Genomic DNA, 18,579 nt, shown 5'->3' on the forward strand with positions numbered 1-18,579 from the left:
ACCCACTTTTCAAATAATACATAATTCAGAAATACTTGTATCTTTACCAGACAGAATGAACCAGTCCAGCTATTAATTGATACTTGCTAGTAATCTATACTTGATCTAAATTTTTCAGGTATTTAGTTTAACCAACAAGAGACACAAATTCTAAGCAACTCCTCTCATAAAATGGTCTGTATCTTACATCACTCTAGGTAGCCATAGAGACATTTTATTCTCTGAACCACCTTCAAAGTTTCTATAAAAGTACTGATATTAAGACAGATTGTTTTTCTTACTTAGTGTGTAATGTCTCTAAAGGTTTAAATCAATTCATCCTATATAATAAAAGCCCAGCGACCATAATGGCAGAATGACCAGAATGACTGCTTGACCAGTCACTTTGAGGTGCACTGACCACCTCTTGGTCTCTCCCCCGCAGCAGGCAGGCTCCGATTGCTGGATGGTGAACAGCGAACCGGGGTGGGTGGCGGGGGATGCAGGAGGTGCCAGGCCAAGGCCCCCACCCCACCGGTTGCCCTACACACAGGGGCCAACCCGCGGCAGACGTGGGAACGGCCGGCCTCTTGGTCCCTCCCCCTGGCCATCAGGTTCCCATTGCCTGATGGCGAATGGGGAACCAGGGTAGGTGGTGGCGGGGGGCAGAACTGGCGAGCGGCTAAACAGCTGACCTTTTGGTCCCTCCCCCCGGCCTGCAGGCTCTGATCGCCATATGGCGAATGGGGAACCGGGGTGGGTGGCAGGGGATGCAGGAGGTGCCAGGCCAAGGCCCCCACCCTGCTGGTCGCCCCACACACAGAGGGCAACTTGTGGCAGGGGTGGGGCCATGAGTAGATGGGACGGGCTGACCTCGTGGTCCCTCCCCCCTGGCCATCAGGCTCCCATCGCTCAATGGCAAACTGGGAACCTGGGTGGGTGGTGGCGGGGGGAGAGGCCGGCTGCCGGCAGCTGGGGAAGATGGCTTTGATCGCAGGCTAGGCCAAGGGACGGTACCTGCGCATGATTTTGTGTGCCGGGCCTCTAATATTAAAATAAAAGATAAACAAGCAGCTTTGAGTCCTCAAATACTCAGATGAAGAGACAATTCTACTAGGTATCTACAAGGCAGAGACATAATTAATTAATTTTAACTGAAAATTATTAGTACAAAAGCATTTGTAATTCACTTGAAATTAATGTGCAAATAAAGTTAAAATGGTGTCATTATCACTGAATATAATTATAGAGAAATTCTAGTATGCTTCTATTCTACTGACCATTAAATTCACTTATAAATACATAAAATGCATCATTATTATTTACTATTTATTATTATTTATTATTTAAAATATATTTTTATTGATTTCAGAGAGGAAGGGAGAGGGAGAGAGAGATAGAAATACCAGTGATGAGAGTGAATCATTGATCAGCTGCCTCCTGCATGCCCCCTACTGGGGATTGAGCCCACAACCCTGGCATGTGCCCTGACCAGAATGAAAGCAGGACCCTTCAGCTGCAGGCCAAAACTCTATCCACTGAGCCAAACCAGCTAGGGCATTACTTACTGTGTATTATTTTGTGAGGAATTTAATATTTATGTATACTAAGAATAAAGTAACTACTTTGTCATGCAACTCAGCACACTATCAAAAAGCATAATGTAATTACATTTAGCTCGAATAGGTAAGTAAAACAAATATATATTGATTTTACCTTTGTTTTAGTCGTCTTTTGGCTGTTGTGGGAACATTAGCACCATAGCCATAGGAAAAAAGAACCCTTTCAGCCTCATCTTCATTTTCAACTGGAAAACAGTAAAAGCATATAATGTGAAGTCGTTTTTTTTTCCTTAAGAAGGATGGCAAAATAAAAGAGGTCATAATAATGAATTAGGGAACCTAAGAAGATTTAAAAAGGGCTAATGTGTAATCTCAAACAGGCCATTTGTAAGCAGAAGCATATTTCTTAGAGCATATACTTGCTTAGATTTGTTCCATTTATTTTTAAAAGGTATAAGGGATTACATCATAGGCCATGTTAAGTTTTCTTGTTGTAAAACATAATAATACAGATGTTTTATTCTAAATGATTCAAAGCCTTTTTGCATGAAAATGTTATGTAATTATAAAAATAACATCAATCTTATTACTTCCCTTCTTTAAAAATAAATGACTATTTTTAATTAGAAAAAATGTTCATTATTTTATCAGTAGAACAACTTTACCTTAACTTGTAATAATGAAATTAAGCACTTAAATAGGATACTCTGTGAAGAAAATGTGCAGCACTAAGAATGTATTGATGGACTTTTTTTTTTTAATTATAAAAAAGTTTCAGCAAAACCATTTCCTTCTAAATTCTGCTATTGTCACACCACTTCCCAAAAGGAATTTTAAATAATAGGTTAATATTTTATAGTTAAAAAGTTTAAATGTAATGACAATTTTACTGTAAGTTGGCATTACACATTTAATATGCACTTATTTGTTGATTTGTCCTTCTGTAGTACAGTAAAAACTTCAGGAATACTCCTATGTGTTTTCCTTCAATTTTGTCCCTATTTTTCAAGGTGAACCAAAATTAGTTTTCAGAGGTAGAATTATTAGTTGTGAGGGACATGTGGAAGCAAGAGATGATATATGTCATTGGCAATATATCAGCTATCATGGCTTCAGATAAAAACTGAGCTCTATGCTGGCCAGTGTGACTCAACAGTTGAGCATCAACCCAGGAACCAAGAGGTCACTGGTTCGATTCCTGGACAGGGCAGGTGCCGAGGTTGCTCTCTCATCAATGTTTCTATCTCTATCCCTCTCTCTCTCTCAAAATCAATAAAAATATATTTAAAAAAAACTGAGTTCTCTAATTCAGCTCTATAGGAATTAGAGCTTGCAGTTAGATACCTATCTTATTCTTGTCTCTCGTAAATATGCAGTTCTAAATCCAAAAGGGAAAGGGTAAATTTAGTTAACATCTTAAAAAACCCATCAGCTAGATACTAATGGACATCTTAAATTGGATTTTAATACTTACTGGATTAATAACTTGTGGGATAACTATTCTAGTGATGATTTAATTACAAAAACAATGTACTATACAACATGGTAAATGGTAAAAAGTTATGACTGTAGCCTGGCTGGTGTGGGTCAGTGGTTGAGTGTCGTCCCATGCACCAAGAGGTCACCGGTTCAATTCCTAATCAGGGCACATGCCTGGGTTCCTGGCTCAATCCCCAGTGAAGGGGGTGCAAGAGGCAGCTGATCGATGTTTTTATCTGTCTTCCTTTCCCTTCCTCTCTCTCTAAATAAACACACACACACACACACACACACACACACACACACACACACACACATCTGTTGTTGTTAATTCTCACCCTTCACGAGCCCTGACCAGGGCCCAGGCCGGGGAGGAGCCTGCAACCAAAGTATATGCCCTTGACCAGAATCAAACCTGGGACCCTTTGGTCTGCAGGCCGACGCTCTATCCACTGTCAAACTGGCTAGGGCTAAAAATATATTTTTTGAAAGAGTTATAAGTGTCTTAGGAGATCAGTGCCACTATTTTCCCCATGCTAAAGGAATTAGAAAGGTGTGGGGAGACTGAAATTTGTAGAGAAAGTGCAGGAGGGAATTACATGTGTAAAGTCAGAGCAGTGAAGTTGTAGTAATTGTGAGAAAAGTGGCTGGAGTTAGTCTGGAGTACAAAGGTAGGTTTAGTTCTAATTGTGAACAGGATTTGTTTGCGAGGCTAAGGAGTCCGGAATTTACTTTACAGTCATTAAGAAATTAATACAGGTGGGTGATATGACCAATAGATTTTTGTTGTTGATGCTAACGTTGTAGAAGAAAAATTCCAATAATGGAGAAAAAGGTGGCCTAGATTGGTAGCACAAAGAACTCCTCATAATTTACACTAGTAACCTAGATAGAATAAGGGAGGAATCAAGACTGACAGAAACTAGTTGGAAAATTAGACAGCCTTTAACATTATCCTATCTAATAAAAGAGTAATATGCAAATTGACCATCACTCCAACACACAAGATGGCTGCCCCCATGTGGTCAAAGATGGCTGCCCCCATGTGGACACAAGATGGCCACCACAAGATGGCCAGCAGGGGAGGGCAGTTGGGAGGGACCAGGCCTGCAAGGGAGGGCAGTTGTGGGCGATCAGGCCACAGGGGAGGGCATTTGGGAGGGCAGTTGGGGGCGATCAAGCCTGCAGAGGAGGGTAGTTAGAGGTGACCAGGCCTGCAGGGGAGGGCAGTTGGGGGGGACCAGGCCTGCAGGGGAGGACAGTTAGGGACAATCAGGCTGTCAGGGGAGTGGTTAGAGGGTGATCAGGCTGGCAGGCAGAAGCGGTTAGGGGCAATCAGGAAGGCAGGCAGGCGAGCAGTTGGGAGCCAGCAGTCCTGGATTATGAGAGGGATGTCCTACCGGGATCGGGCCTAAATGGGCAGTCGGACATCCCTCGAGGGGTTCCAGATTGGAGAGGGTGCAGGCTGGGCTGAGGGACACACCCCCCCATGCACCAATTTCATGCACTGGGCTTCTAGTTAATAGAATAATAATACAAGAAAATTAGTAAGGTTCAAGGAGAAAAGAGAAAATATAAATAATAGAAGATATTTAATGACTACAGGAACTCCATACAGAACTGTGGCATCCCTAGCCTATAGACAGTAATTGAAATTGTAGAAAGAGATAAGATTTTCCAGCACTGAAGAAGATGAGGGGAAAAACCCCTGGGAACTATTAGAGTTAGATAGAAGAGGCAATAAAAGCAATGGAGTAGAAACAATTAGAGGCAAGTGAATCAAGAAGCAAAAAGGTTCTGAGAAATGTGACAAATGCCTAGAAAAGGTTTCAAGTAGGACAAGAATGGATAGAATGTCCCTGAATTTGACAACTAGAAATCTGATTTTCATTTTATTTTTGAGTTTACTTAGTTTCTAGACAATATTTGTATTTTTAATAACTCGATGAGATGTTGAAAACTAACCTCAACTATCCAAATAACAGACTTATTTGATTATAAAAAGCAATTTAAGTGTAAATGGGATACTGTAATTTGCCAAGTTTACACATTAATAAAGTCTAACCATCTTTATGTCAACTGAAATTAGCTGAATTAGATGGTAATCCCTTGAATATTGTACACATTGTTGTACTAAAAGAATGTTTTGCTTACATCTTTGAAATTTTGGTTAATCAATAAGAATTCATTAAACAAGGATAAAAATATTCTAACTTCCAATGTGAATGAATAGAGAAGAGCCTAGTTTCTTGATCTTCCAAGTACAAGTAAATATATTTTATTCTAAGATGGTTTAAAATTGGCTTATACAATATCATAGCAAAAAATAATTTCTATATTTCTTCTACAGATTTTATTTAGAATATTTACACAGATAGAAAAGTTGAAAAAGGTGTACAGTGTATACCCATATACACAATATCTGGATTCTAAATTAAAAATTGTACTATATTTATTTATCACACATCTTTTCATCCCCATATCGACCCAAGAATCCATCTTATTTTTTGGGTGCATTTCAAAGTATGTTGCAGACATCTGCCCTTCAAACATCAACAGTTCTACATGCAAATAATCAATTATACTTTAATATTTATGTATAGTTCTTTTGTTAAGAGCTCACCAATTCTTTTTTATTGTTGTTAATCCTCACCCAAGATTATTATAGTTCTTTTGTAAAAAGTGAAATTTGCAAATAGCAAAAGGTATAAATCTTAAGTATACCTATGAAATTTACTTATCAGTATACTGTGATTGTTTTGGAATTTAAAAATAGTTTTACTTTTTCTTTCTGATCTTTATACTTCTTTCTTCCTTGTCTTATATTTCTGTGTAGTAGCTCAATTAGAATGTCTAATATAAGTTATGAAAATATAAATCCTTGCCCTGATGTCTTCTTTAAAGGAAGGTTTAATATTTAATATTTAATTATTAGGTATGATATTAGCTATAGGATTATTTGTAGATATTCTTTTTGGATTGAGGAAGTTCCTTTTATTCCTAATTTGTTTCCACAGAAGGACATATGCAAAATTATAGAGCTAAGAAAGTATGGAACTTTCAAGATGATATGCTATGCTATAAAATGGTAAGGCATGAGAAGTAGAAAAATAAATGAGTCTAATCATACAAAAGTCATGCTGAAAAATTAAGACTTTAGATTGTCTTAAGGTGATAGAGGCATTAAAGCTGATGCATGGTATGATAAAACCTGTATTTTATAAAGATTACTCGGACAGTCTGGCCAGCGTAGCTCAGTGGTTGGGCATCGACCTATGAACCAGGAGGTCACAGTTCGATTCCTGGTCAGGGCACATGCCTGGGTTATGGGCTCCATCCCCAGTGTGGGGCGTGCAGGAGGCAGCTGATCAACTATTCTTTCTCATCACTGATGTTTCTATTTCTCTCTCCCTCTCCCTTCTTCTCTGAAGTCAATAAAGATATATATATGTATATGAAGATTACTTGGACTCCAGTGAAGAAACAGAAGATAAATTTGAAAACTATTGCAATTATCAGACCTTGGAAATGGAAAGCAGATAATGAAGGGAATGAAATAACAGTTTGTCTTAAATTTACCCATAAATATTACAGTCTTTACATAAATGTTCCCCAAATAGATTAAAATTTAATGTCAACTTCATTTGAAGTTTAAACCCATTTTTATAAGAAAGCCACAGTTCTTTCTCACCTTTGAACAAAAATAATGTACTGTAGTACACATTATACTCAATGGTGAAATGTTAATTTAAAATATTTCCTTAGAGTCAGGGACAACATAGGGAAAATAAATTAGAAATTAGGGTCAAAGATTATAACATAGTAGATTCAAAGAATTTCTATCTGCTGTTTAAGACTCATTCAAATGTTGTCTCCTCTCCGGTATTCCTCACCACCAAGATTGAATTAACTCAGGATCTCTTCTGTACTTTCACCAAGGACTGCCTATCTCTTGCTAATAGCACTTAGCTCACCACTTTAATTATCTGTTAATATGTTTGTCTCTCCCAGTAGACTAAACAAGGAACCCCTAACAAGCAAGCGTTATTGTATGAACTCCATATCCCCAGATCCAGGCATATGTAAGCACTTAATAATCGCTGAATGAGTAAACTAAATAAATGAAAAGATAATATCTACCACAGTAAACTTATTTTTTAAATCTCAACTACTAGAATTAAGACTAATTTCTAAAATGTAAAATATTCTTTAAAAAAGCCACCAATTATATTTGAAAGAAATAAAACAGTTTTAGGAACAATACCTGGTTCCTTGTGCTGCCAACAACAAAACAAAAACAAAAAAGCTGTGTGTGTGTGTGTTGGGGGGCGGGCAGGGAGGTGGGGGGGATGTGGGAGGCTTACTTTCTGCAGTTTGCATTATTATTTCATCAAGCTCTTTTTCCAGTTTCTCATAAATGTCTAGCCTCGCCTGATGCTCAGAGTTCTGTGTTTGGAGTTCAGTAATGCGTTTTTCAGAAGAGGACTGGAGACTATAAAATTCTTTAGTTAAAACCTATTAGTGAAAGAAAAAAAAAATTGCAAAGACAGATTAAGTAACAGTTGACAAAAACGCGATACAAAAATATTTTGTTTTTCCCCTTTTTAATGATTTGATATGAAGTGAAAGTAGCTCAATTGAGATGACTGAGTAAGTACAATTATTTCTACAGAAAATAATTCAGTTGTTTTTAACTGAAAATTACAAAGCACTTTATTACATAATTGAATAAAAAACAAATTTAAAAACTGAAATAGTTATAGGAGTAAGGCTAGCATTTGCTTGTTAGGATTAAAAATTGCAATAATGCCATACTTACTTGGAGGTCATTTATCTGGAGATCGCAGCCATTTGGGAAAGGCTTAAAAAGCCATGTGCAAAGTGATACACTCATAATGAGCCCTTCAGTTTTCCATCAGTGCTCATTTATCTACCCTTGCTATGCTTTCAGTACGATTTTTGGTTTCCTGAACAATCATAACTTGAAAGCAGCAAATCAAAATGTAAATGTGAAGTGCTACTTGGGGCAATATCAGGTAATATCTTTCTACAAAAAAGATAAAAACGATAAAAACAATACAAAAGGCATGGAAATGAAGTTATTTTGTTTAAGAACAAAAATCCAGTATTCTTCAGTAATAATTCATTGAAAGAATCACTATGATGATTATAATGAATTCACCAAAAAAGGAGACATTTCTAGTGACAAACGGATGTTTTAATGCTTAAATTAAATTCTAATTATCTAGAAAATTTACAGACTAGTACAAACTAAATAATGAAGTGGTATTACACTTGCTTCCCTTCACAGAATCAGATATATTTCCTGAGAAGCAATATAATAGGATTTGGATTTCAATCCTACCTTTGGCACTTATTAGTTGTGATCTTAGGCAATTACTTATTCTTTCTAGGTTTACCATAAAATCTTGTTGGAGGATTAAAGGAGATGGTAAATTCACAGAGTTTAGCGGAGTGCAGAGAACACAGTAAGCGTTGAAAAATACTATTATTATTGATAACAACTTGTATTAAATGGCTCACAGAAATAGAGGTGTATGAATTTAATTACCCTGAATTCTCTGTAATTAAAACAATTTTGAAAAAAACGTATTTTCTCTATTGACATAAAGTTCACCTTAACAAATGTATGTGATTGAGTGCTATCTATGGGGTGGAAAAAGAATATGCAGAAGACCCTACAGTTTCTAACAAGTAGAAATTACAACTTAATTTTCTTTAATCTATTCTATCTCATTTCCTTCAATGATTTCCATTAAAACTTCTCCCCAAAATAAATTAAACATTATCCCCTATCCTCCAAATATATTCCTTTGGAGGGTGTAGAAAGAATAACATGGGAATAATATTTTTTGGATGATTTCTAATGTCCCTGATTGGGTCAGCAAAAGAAAATTCAAGTTTTAGCATTATTTCTTCTTGCTTGCTGGAAATCTGTTTTTTAGAGACTTATTAACTCACTAGTGTCCCGGTACATGGATTCGTGCACATTGAAAGGAAATTAATTAGAAGGTGGCCGGTGGGGTGGGACTGGGCGAGATGGGGTGGACACACCCTGGAGCCAACCTCCCATGGTCCTGCCCCCGGCCAGCAGCACCTGGGTTGGTGCCAGGGCTCGAAGGGCGTCTGCAGAGTGAGCAGGGTTACTCTGGGAGGTGGGGTCCCTCGGCCTGGCCTGCGGGGATTGGGCCGAAACCAGCAGTCTGACATCCCCCAAAGGGTACCAGAGTGTGAGAGGGCACTCTGCAAAGTTGCTGTCACTCGGCAGCTCCTGCATTGAGCATCTGCCTCCTGGTGGTCAGTGCACATCATACCTACTGGCCGGTCGGCCAGGCACTTAGCCTTTTATATCTATACTAATAATAGCCTAGGTGGCGTCATGCCCTCACATCATCATAAGATGGCCGCATGCACAGCAGAGGTGGGGCCTGGCGGCTGCTCCACGTGGTGAGGCTTGGGGGTCCCACAGCTCTGCTCGGCACAGAGGAGGCTGGTCCTGGCGGAGGAGGTGGGTCGCAGCAGGGAGGGCAGTTGTGGGCAATCAGGCCGGCAGGGGAGGGCAGTTGTGGGTGATCAGGCTGGCAGGGGAGGGCAGTTGGGGGTGATCAGGCTGGCAGGGGAGGGCAGTTGGGGGCAATCAGGTGGGCATGGGAGCAGTAAGGTGTCAATCAGACTGGCAGGAGAGCAGTTAGGGAGTGATCAGGCAGGCAGGCAAGCGGTTAGGAGCCAGTGGTCCCGGATTGTTTAAGGGATGTATTTGGACATCCTCCAAGGGGCCCCAAATTGGAGAGGGTGTAGGCTGGGCTGAGGGACACCCGCCCCCGCCCCCCCCCCTTGCACGAATTTCGTGCACCAGGCCTCTAGTATATAGATAAAGAAATCACGACACAGTGAAACAATCTGGGGCTTTTACATATTTCATTATATTGGGATGTAATTCATTAAGAATCTGGTTGCTGATGGCACCTATTAACTCTACTGATAAATGAGAGGATTAGTAAAGACAGTGTTAAATGAATGTCCCCACAGAACAGCTGATATTTTTCATTTGTATCACACTTCCCCCAACCAAAACAACAAAAATCACACATGAAGAAAAGCTGCAGAAATAATATCTAAAGAGATAAAATAGTTGAAAATAGGATATTTCATAAAATATTATTTTAAGATGAGATTTTAAAAATAGTACTAAATTGAGAGATATAATTTAAAATTCTCTCTTTATGATATAGAGGAGAAATCCCCAGAAACTTCTGATCAGAGATATCTTCCAATACCTCTGTACCCCATGGGGGATAATTCCCTTTCAGTATGGATTTGTCTGAGTGACTGCTCTAAACAAATTCACAACTGTTTCTGAAAAGCTAAAGAACTTTATTATTAGATCTATGAAAGGCTATTCTATTAAAGTTTCTTCAGGAAAAAACAATATATACACATATGAGCTTAAACATTAGTATATAAAATAGGTCAACTGCTTTTAGGACTCCATTAAATACCAAACTCTCAGTGGATAGTTCCTCCCTTTAAATAACTTAATGATAATACAAAGTTACATAAAATTTATACACACACACACACATATATCTGTAATACAAAATTATAGGCCAAAAATTACTTTTAAAAAGATAAAATATAAAAAGCCAGTGTTTTGAGAGCCTTTACCAATTGATAACTAAGACAAAATAAATTGTCCGAAAGTTATAAATTCATGACAGTGTTGGGTAAAAGCCACAGAAAAGTACATAATAATTGTAATATGAAGGGTACTCTTTACCCTTCACAAAATATTTTTCTGTAAATTCATTTTAAATAAGAATTGTCTTAGAAACACCTTCTAGTATTTCAGAACAACAACAACAAAAGATTCAAACAATGGTACTATACTAGCATTTACCAAACCACTCATTCACTCATAAAATATTTGAGCATTCACCATGAGAAAGCACAGTTAGGCATTGGTAATACAATGATAAATGAACAGTCCCTGCCCTCTCAAGGCTCCTAGTTTAACAGAGGAGAAAATGCACAGAAGTTCCCCTAAAACCTCAGTTTTATCAACCAGAGACTTCAGGATCACAATATTTCTTACAAAGGTTTTTCTCCACATGAGACATTTACACAAAGAAACACCATAATTATTATTCAGCTGCACCCATAGACCGAATGGGTATATCTATGGGAGAGCAGTTTTCACACTGCAAGTTGCAACCATAACAAGGTCATGAAATCAATTTGGATTGCAACCAGCTATAAATAAAAAAAAAATACAATGGTTTAGAAAATATCAACACTGTATGTTGTAAAGTGTTGTTTAGTGAAATGTTTGTTTCAGAAGTATCCAGAGAAAAGAAGTATTTCTCTATTTTCCTATACACTCTTGCTCCAAGACACATCCTTAAGCACAGTCATGCAATATGAAAAGGAAAAGAAATTATGAAATTTAAAGCATGGAAAACATAACTTGCAAAAGATGAATTCCAAATCAGTTAGTCTAATACAGTCTTTTCAAAAATGTATGGAAGAATCTCCCATAGTAGATTATGACTGTGGCTTTTCCTGAAGAAGGTATCTGAAAAATGCTGAACACTGGTTTGCTTTAGCAGTGGACACAATCTACAATTTTTACTTATGTTTTCTTAAATATGTATGTATGTAATATTTCATGTTTTCCCTAAGGCTTTATTTTCTAATAAAACCTTTATTTTGTTAATCTTAGTTTTACTTAGCAAAGTACTTTTCAGAAATGTAATCTCTGAGATATTGTAATGAATACCTACACTGCTAGCTAATTAATCATGATAATGACATTACTGAATCTTTCTTTTAAAAAATATATTTTTATTAATTTCAGAGAGGAGGGGAGAGGGAGAGAGAGATAGAAACATCAATGATGAGAGAGAATCATTGATTGGCTGCCTCCTACACACGCTCTACTGGGGATCGAGCCTGCACCCTGGGCATATGCCATTGACTGGAAAAGAGCCCAGGACCCTTCAGTCCATAGGCCCATGCTTTATCCACTGAGTCATAGGGTGACATTACTGAATCTTTCATTCGATATTTTTAATGAGTGTTTCCCTCACATCTAAAATATTCAAAAACATGACTGCATGTAATCATACAATGCATGAATATAGCAAAATACAAACTTACACTAATTGAAAATCTTTTAATTATATATTATTAGACATTTATTTCCAATTTTTACTGTAATAAATAATACTGTGATATATATCATTAATATAAACCTTTAAAAGCACGGCTTATTATTAAATTCCTTTAACTTAAAATTACTGGATCAATTTTTTAAGGACATTAAACAGATTAGCATGTTGTTCTAGCTGCATGAGATTTCCCATTTAAGGATGCTCTTGCCAGCACTTTAAAAACAACAAACAGGCCTATATAAAGGTTAAAAAAAAGGTTAAATTTGCATTTCTTTAAATATTTCTTACCAATTTGCATTTCTTCTTTTGGAAACATTCCATTCCTTCTTTCCACCTATTTATCTAGAAGAGGAACGTAGGTCCTCTTCATAAGAACGCTTTTAAACATAAGGACAAATGCAGAGCAAAAGGAACCTTTGTGTATTGCTGGTAGGAATGGAGACTGGTGCAGCCACTGTGGAGAACAGTATGGAGTTTCCTCAAAAAACTAAAAATGGATCTCACATTTGACCCAATGATCCCACTTCTAAGTTATATCCCAAGAAACTAGAAACACCAATCAGAAAGGATATATGCACCCCTATGTTCATAGCAGCACAATTTACAATAGCTAAGATTTGGAAACAGCTTAAATGTCCATCAGCAGATAAATGGATTAGAAAACTGTGGTACATCTACACAATGGAATACTATGCTGCTATAAAAAGGAAGGAACTTCTACCATTTGCAACAGCATGGATGGACCTGGAGAGCATTATGCTAAGCGAAATAAGTCAGTCAGAGAAAGAAAAATATCACATGATCTCACTCATTTGTGGAAAATAAAGAACAACATAAACTGATGAACAAAAACAGATCTAGAGACTGAGAAGCATCGATTAGACCATCAAACCTCAGAGGGAAGGCAGGGGAGGGTGGGGTAAGGGGGAGAGATCAACCAAAGGACTTGTATGCATGCATATAAGCCTAACCAATGGACACAGACACTAGGGCAGCCGTGGGCAAACTACGGCCCGTGGGCCGGATGCGGCCCGTTCGGCTGTTCTATCCGGCCCGCGGAGCCGAAAGAGCGGAGGGTTCTCTTGCTCTCCCTCCGCTCCTTTACTTTGAATTTATATTAGTTCACACAAACACTCCATCCATGCTTTTGTTCCGGCCCTCCGGTCCAGTTTAAGAACCCGTTGTGGCTCTCGAGTCAAAAAGTTTGCCCACCCCTGCACTAGGGGGTTGAGGGCATGAGCGGGGGTGGGGACGGCAATTGGGGGATAAGGACACATATGTAATACCTTAATCAATAAAGAAAAAAAATAAAAATAAGGACAGGTCCTTTCTCCTACATAACACAAATATTATTTATAAAGCTCAATATGATATAGACCTTTACTTATGGAGCTCACCTGCTATGATAATGAAAGAAAAGTTTGTACATGTACCTCCAGTTTTTTCTGATATTTTTCACATTCCAACTGACACTGCGTGAGATTCCTTGCAGTTTCCTCTTGTATAAGCTGAACACGCTCACTTTCAAAAGATTTTAATTTACTTTGATGGAGAAATTCTGTTACTTTGCTTTCTGTACTAAGTTGTAGTTCTCTGTACCTGAAAGAAGGATGGCTATGAGACTTTAAAGAAATCTTGATGCTTTATGTAAACATAAACATTACTTCTATTTTCCACACCCCCATTTTATTATGCAGTTAATAACATTTGTTCAGCAAAGCTCTTGTAAATAATTTAGACAGGCATATGTATGAAAATATGCTAAATCCAGAGAATAAAATACACCAATTAAAACTTCCTCTAATGCCCCTTATTTTCATTCCTTCCATCCAAAAGTAACATTGCCAGTTTATTATTATTTTGTAAGATTTTAAAAATAAAAAATGGTAAGAGCAAGTTTCAGTTATATTGCTTAAAATGATTTAATTTCTATATATTTTAATGACCTTCTTAAAACTTCAGCATTGCATCCAAGCTTACTATTTCATTCTAAGTCTAATCACAGATGGAGAAGAATGGCATAAAATATGTACATTAAGCTAAAAATTCTTTTTTTTTTAAATGTATTTTATTAATTTATTTTACAGAGAGGAAAGGAGAGGGACAGAGAGCTAGAAACATCGATGAGAGAGAAACATCGATTCAGCTGCCTCCTGCACACTCCCCACTGGGGATGTGCCCGCAACCAAGGTACATGCCCCTGACCGGAATCGAACCTGGGACCCTTCAGTCCGCAGGCCGACGCTCTATCCACTGAGCCAAACCAGTCAGGGCAAAGCTGCAAATTCTTAAGACACTTATGAGATAAAATTTTAAATCAGTAAAGCATATATATATATATACACGTATATAAACATATATATATATACGTATATATGTGTGTGTGTGTGTGTATATATATATATATATTGGATATTATAAGAAAACATAATGTACGAATTACAAAGATAAATATACACATATACACTGAGTGGCCAGATTATTATGATCTTTGAACGCAAAATTATCTGGCCACTCAGTGTATATCCTATCTAATAAAAGAGTAATATGGAAATTAACCATTACTCCGCTACACCACAAGCCACACCCACCAGCCAATCAGGAGCGAGTATGCAAATTAACACACCCAAGATGGCTGCGGCCACGGAGTGAGCAGGAGGCTTGGGTTTCCCCAGCAATGGAGGAAGCCAAGCTTTCCTCACACCCTGGCAGGCCCAGGCCTCCACTCAAGGCTACAAAATTTCAATTATAGAAGATAAATAAATCCCAACAGAAATGGCGGCAGCCACAGAGCTGGAGAGAGCAGGAGGCTTGAGTTGCTCCCGGCAATGGAGGAAGCCAAGTTTCCGCAGACCCGGCCTGCCTTGGTCTTTGCTTAAGGCTACAAAGTTTCAATTATAGAAGATAAATAAATCCCAATAAAAATGGCTGTGGCCACAGAGCAAGCAGGAGGCTTGGCTCTGCTCAAGGCTACAAAGTTTCAATTATAGAAGATAAATAAATCCCAGATACCAGGGCCTCCGCAAAGGTTGCCGGGGGGGGCGTGGCCGGCCTGCAAACCACCACAGGCCCCTCGCCCAGGCCGCCCCACGCCCCAAGGGAACCCCCACCCTGATCCGGGACACCCTTCAAGGCAGACCAGCTGGCCCCCACCCGTGCACCAGGCCTCTATTCTATCTAATAAAAGAGTAATATGCAAATTGACCATCACTCCAACACACAAGATGGCTGCCCCCATGTGGACACAAGATGGCCACCACACAAGATGGTCAGTAGGGGAGGGCAGTTGGGAGGGACCAGGCCTGCAAGAGATGGCAGTTGGGGGTGATCAAGCCTGCAGGGGAGAGCAGGTAGGGGTGACCAGGCCTGCAGAGGAGTGAAGTTGGGAGTGACCAGGCCTGCATTGAAGGGCAGTTATGGGTGACCAGGCCTGCAGGGGAGGGCAGTTAGGGGCAAACAGGCTGGCAGGGGAACAGTTAGGCATCAATCAGGCTGGCAGGGGAGTGGTTAGGGGGTGATGAGGCTGGCAGGCAGAAGCGGTTAGGGGCAATCAGGAAGGCAGGCAGGTGAGCAGTTGGGAGCCAGGAGTCCTGGATTGTGAGAGGGGTCCCAGATTGGAGAGGGTGCAGGCTGGGCTGAGGGACACACACCCCCGTGCACAAATTTTGTGCACCGGGCCTCTAGTGTGTGTGTGTGTGTGTGTGTGTGTGTGTGTGTGTGTGTGTGTATGTATGTGTGTATATATATATATACATACACACACACACACACACACACACACTAGAGGCCCGGTGCATGAATTCGTGCATGGGTGGGTTTTGGCCATCCTGGGAGGGGGAGGGGACATGGGGGGTTGGCGGGCCTGCCTGCTGGTTGAACTCCTGGTCGAGGGGACAATTTGCATATTAGCCTTTTATTATATAGGCTATACACCGAGTGGCCAGATTATTATGCGTTGAGATCATAATAATCTGGCCACTCAGTGTATATGTACAAGTAGTCTACTACAGCACAGATAAGGAACATTCTTCATTTCATAGATAAAATTAGTAATAAAAATATTTCCACTTTACAATATAAATCACCACATATTGTAAATTTAAAAATGCTTTAGGTGAATTATGTTCTAACAGAAAGCAAAACACAGACACATTATACCTTTTTAGAGCTATTCTAACCCAGGATAAGCCTAAATATGTTACTAAAATTCATTTATTCAAATGTTTATTGAGCTAGTCCATATGCCAAGTAAATATGTATACAATGGTAGACAAAAATTTTGCCCCTTAAAGAATCTAGTTTGCTTGGCAAGACGGGCAAATAAACATGAAAATTCAACGGAATATATTAAGTGCTTCATGAAGGTAATTCCTGATTTCAATGGGAACATATAGGAAGGAGGCCTAAATTGGTGTGTATAGGTGTGTGTGTGTGTGTGTGCGTGTGTGTGTGACTGTGTGTGTAAGTCAGGAGGAGGTATGGGGTGGGAAGTATTCTAGGAAGAAACAAGAGAATGGGTATGGTAGGGAAGCAGAGAGCATACTGTTTAATTCATGGTATCTCGCTAAATCCTTACAGCAACAATATTAGGTTTTGCAGATGAGGAACCTGAGGCTCAGAGATATAAAATACTTCTTTAACAGGAAAAAACTGCTAGTATATTTTAGGTTGGGTTTCAAATCCAGCTATATTTGACTTTACAGCAATGACCTTTCCACTATTACATAATATATTTTTTCCTTAAAAAAAAATCTTTATTTTTGAAAATATTACATACTAGGAGCCCAGCGTGCGATTCAAAATCAAGTCACTGGTCCAGCCCTGCCTCGCCCCCCAGGCTCGGCAACAGCCGAGGCCACTGCTGGTCCCGGCCTGCCTCCCATCCCGGGCCCTGCAGCAGCCATGGCAGCTGCCGGTCTGGCCCTGCCTCCCTCTCTGGCCCTTGAAGCAGCTGCGGCTGCTGCTGATCAGGCCCTCCCCCAGCGCAGGCGCGCAGAGGCCCCTGCTGCCCCACCCCTGATGCTGTGTGCGCACCTCCTTCTGTCTGGTCGACCTGTTATGGCATCCTGGTTAATTAGCACATTTCTCTATTATATATATATAGATGTCCCACCTATTGACCCATTCTAGCCCAGAGGCTTCTTACACTATCTTCATATTTTTGGATTCTTTTTGCTCTTCTGATTGGGTGTTTTCTGCTTCCTCATATTCCATATTGTTGATTTGATTCTCAGAATCCTCTACTCTACTGATGAATCCCTATAAATTATTATTATTTCAGTTAGTGTATGCTTCATTTCTGACTGGTCCTTTTTCATATCTTTAATGTTTTCATTAAGGTTCATGAAATTCTAAGATCCTTAAAATTCTCACTACGTCCCCTGAAGCTCTCATTATGTCCTTTGAAGCTCTCATTAAAATCCTTATAACCATGGTTTTGAACTTTGTATCCAGTAGTTTGCTTGCTTCCATTTCATTTCGTTCTTTTCCTGGAGATTTCTCCTGTTCTTTTATTTGTGATATTTCTTTGTCTACGCATATTTGGCTGCTTCCCTGTGTTTGTTTCTATGTATTAGGGAGAGCTGTTGATGTCTCCTGGAATCGGTAGAGTGTCCTTTGTAGTTGGTGTCCTGCAGGGCCCAGTGGCTCAGCCTCTCCACTCACCTGAGCTGGGCATTCTAAGTGTGCCCGTGTGGGCTGTGTGCACTGTCCTGTTGTAGTTGAGCCTGGCTTGCTGTTGGCATCTCTTGGAGGGATTAACCCCCAGGCCAATTGGCTGTGAGGACCAACTGTGACTACAGTGAAAGAGCTGTTGTGCAGGAGATACCCCTATGGAGCAGGACTCTGGGGCTTTAGTGCTCTCTGAGTCTGCCCCTTGAGTGTGCCACTCATAGATGTGGTAGGGTTGTAATCTGGCATGGTCTGAAGCTGATCACAGGGTGCACTGGCTCTGGGGCCTCCAGGGAGGTGCAACGTCAGTTACTTGCTGTGCCCTGCTTGGGGCCACCCCTACAGAGTGATCTGCAGATGGCTGCTACTTGTGTTGGGCTTGGAGATACCCAGGAGAGGCCAGGCTGTGAATCAAGGCAGCCTTCTGCTAGTGCTGGGCCTGGGGCCTCTTATTGAAAGGTATGGGGCATGCTGAGGACAGCTGCTGCTTGTTTGAGAGATTTCAGAAAAGTCTGAAGCCTGAGCCAGGCTATTCACATAGAAAGACCACTGCAAACAGCTTGAGTGGGGATGCAAATTGGAGTCGCCAGAGCCAAGTGAACAGTGTGAGTCATGTTGATGGAAACTCGGATATGGTGCCTGTCAGACGGCTCTGTGGCGGGGGAGGTCTCAGCATAGGAATAATGACCTCTGCCAGA

The 18,579-nt window shown here is 39.8% G+C and overlaps 1 protein-coding gene across 1 annotated transcript in view; it reads right to left on the minus strand.

The window, feature by feature from the left end:
- The window catches only part of PIBF1 (progesterone immunomodulatory binding factor 1), a 231,915-nt gene that overhangs the window by 91,965 nt on the left and 121,371 nt on the right, over positions 1–18,579 (minus strand). The window contains exons 11-13 of the mRNA XM_080659354.1: positions 13,645–13,810; positions 7,385–7,535; positions 1,696–1,786 (exon numbers count right to left, since the gene is read on the minus strand). Of these exons, the coding sequence (XP_080515480.1) occupies positions 1,696–1,786; positions 7,385–7,535; positions 13,645–13,810 (408 nt within the window). The remainder of the gene's footprint in view (positions 1–1,695; positions 1,787–7,384; positions 7,536–13,644; positions 13,811–18,579) is intronic.

The sequence above is a fragment of the Plecotus auritus genome (genome assembly GCF_963455305.1).
Source record: "Plecotus auritus genome assembly, chromosome: 3".
NCBI classification, from domain to species: domain Eukaryota; kingdom Metazoa; phylum Chordata; class Mammalia; order Chiroptera; family Vespertilionidae; genus Plecotus; species Plecotus auritus.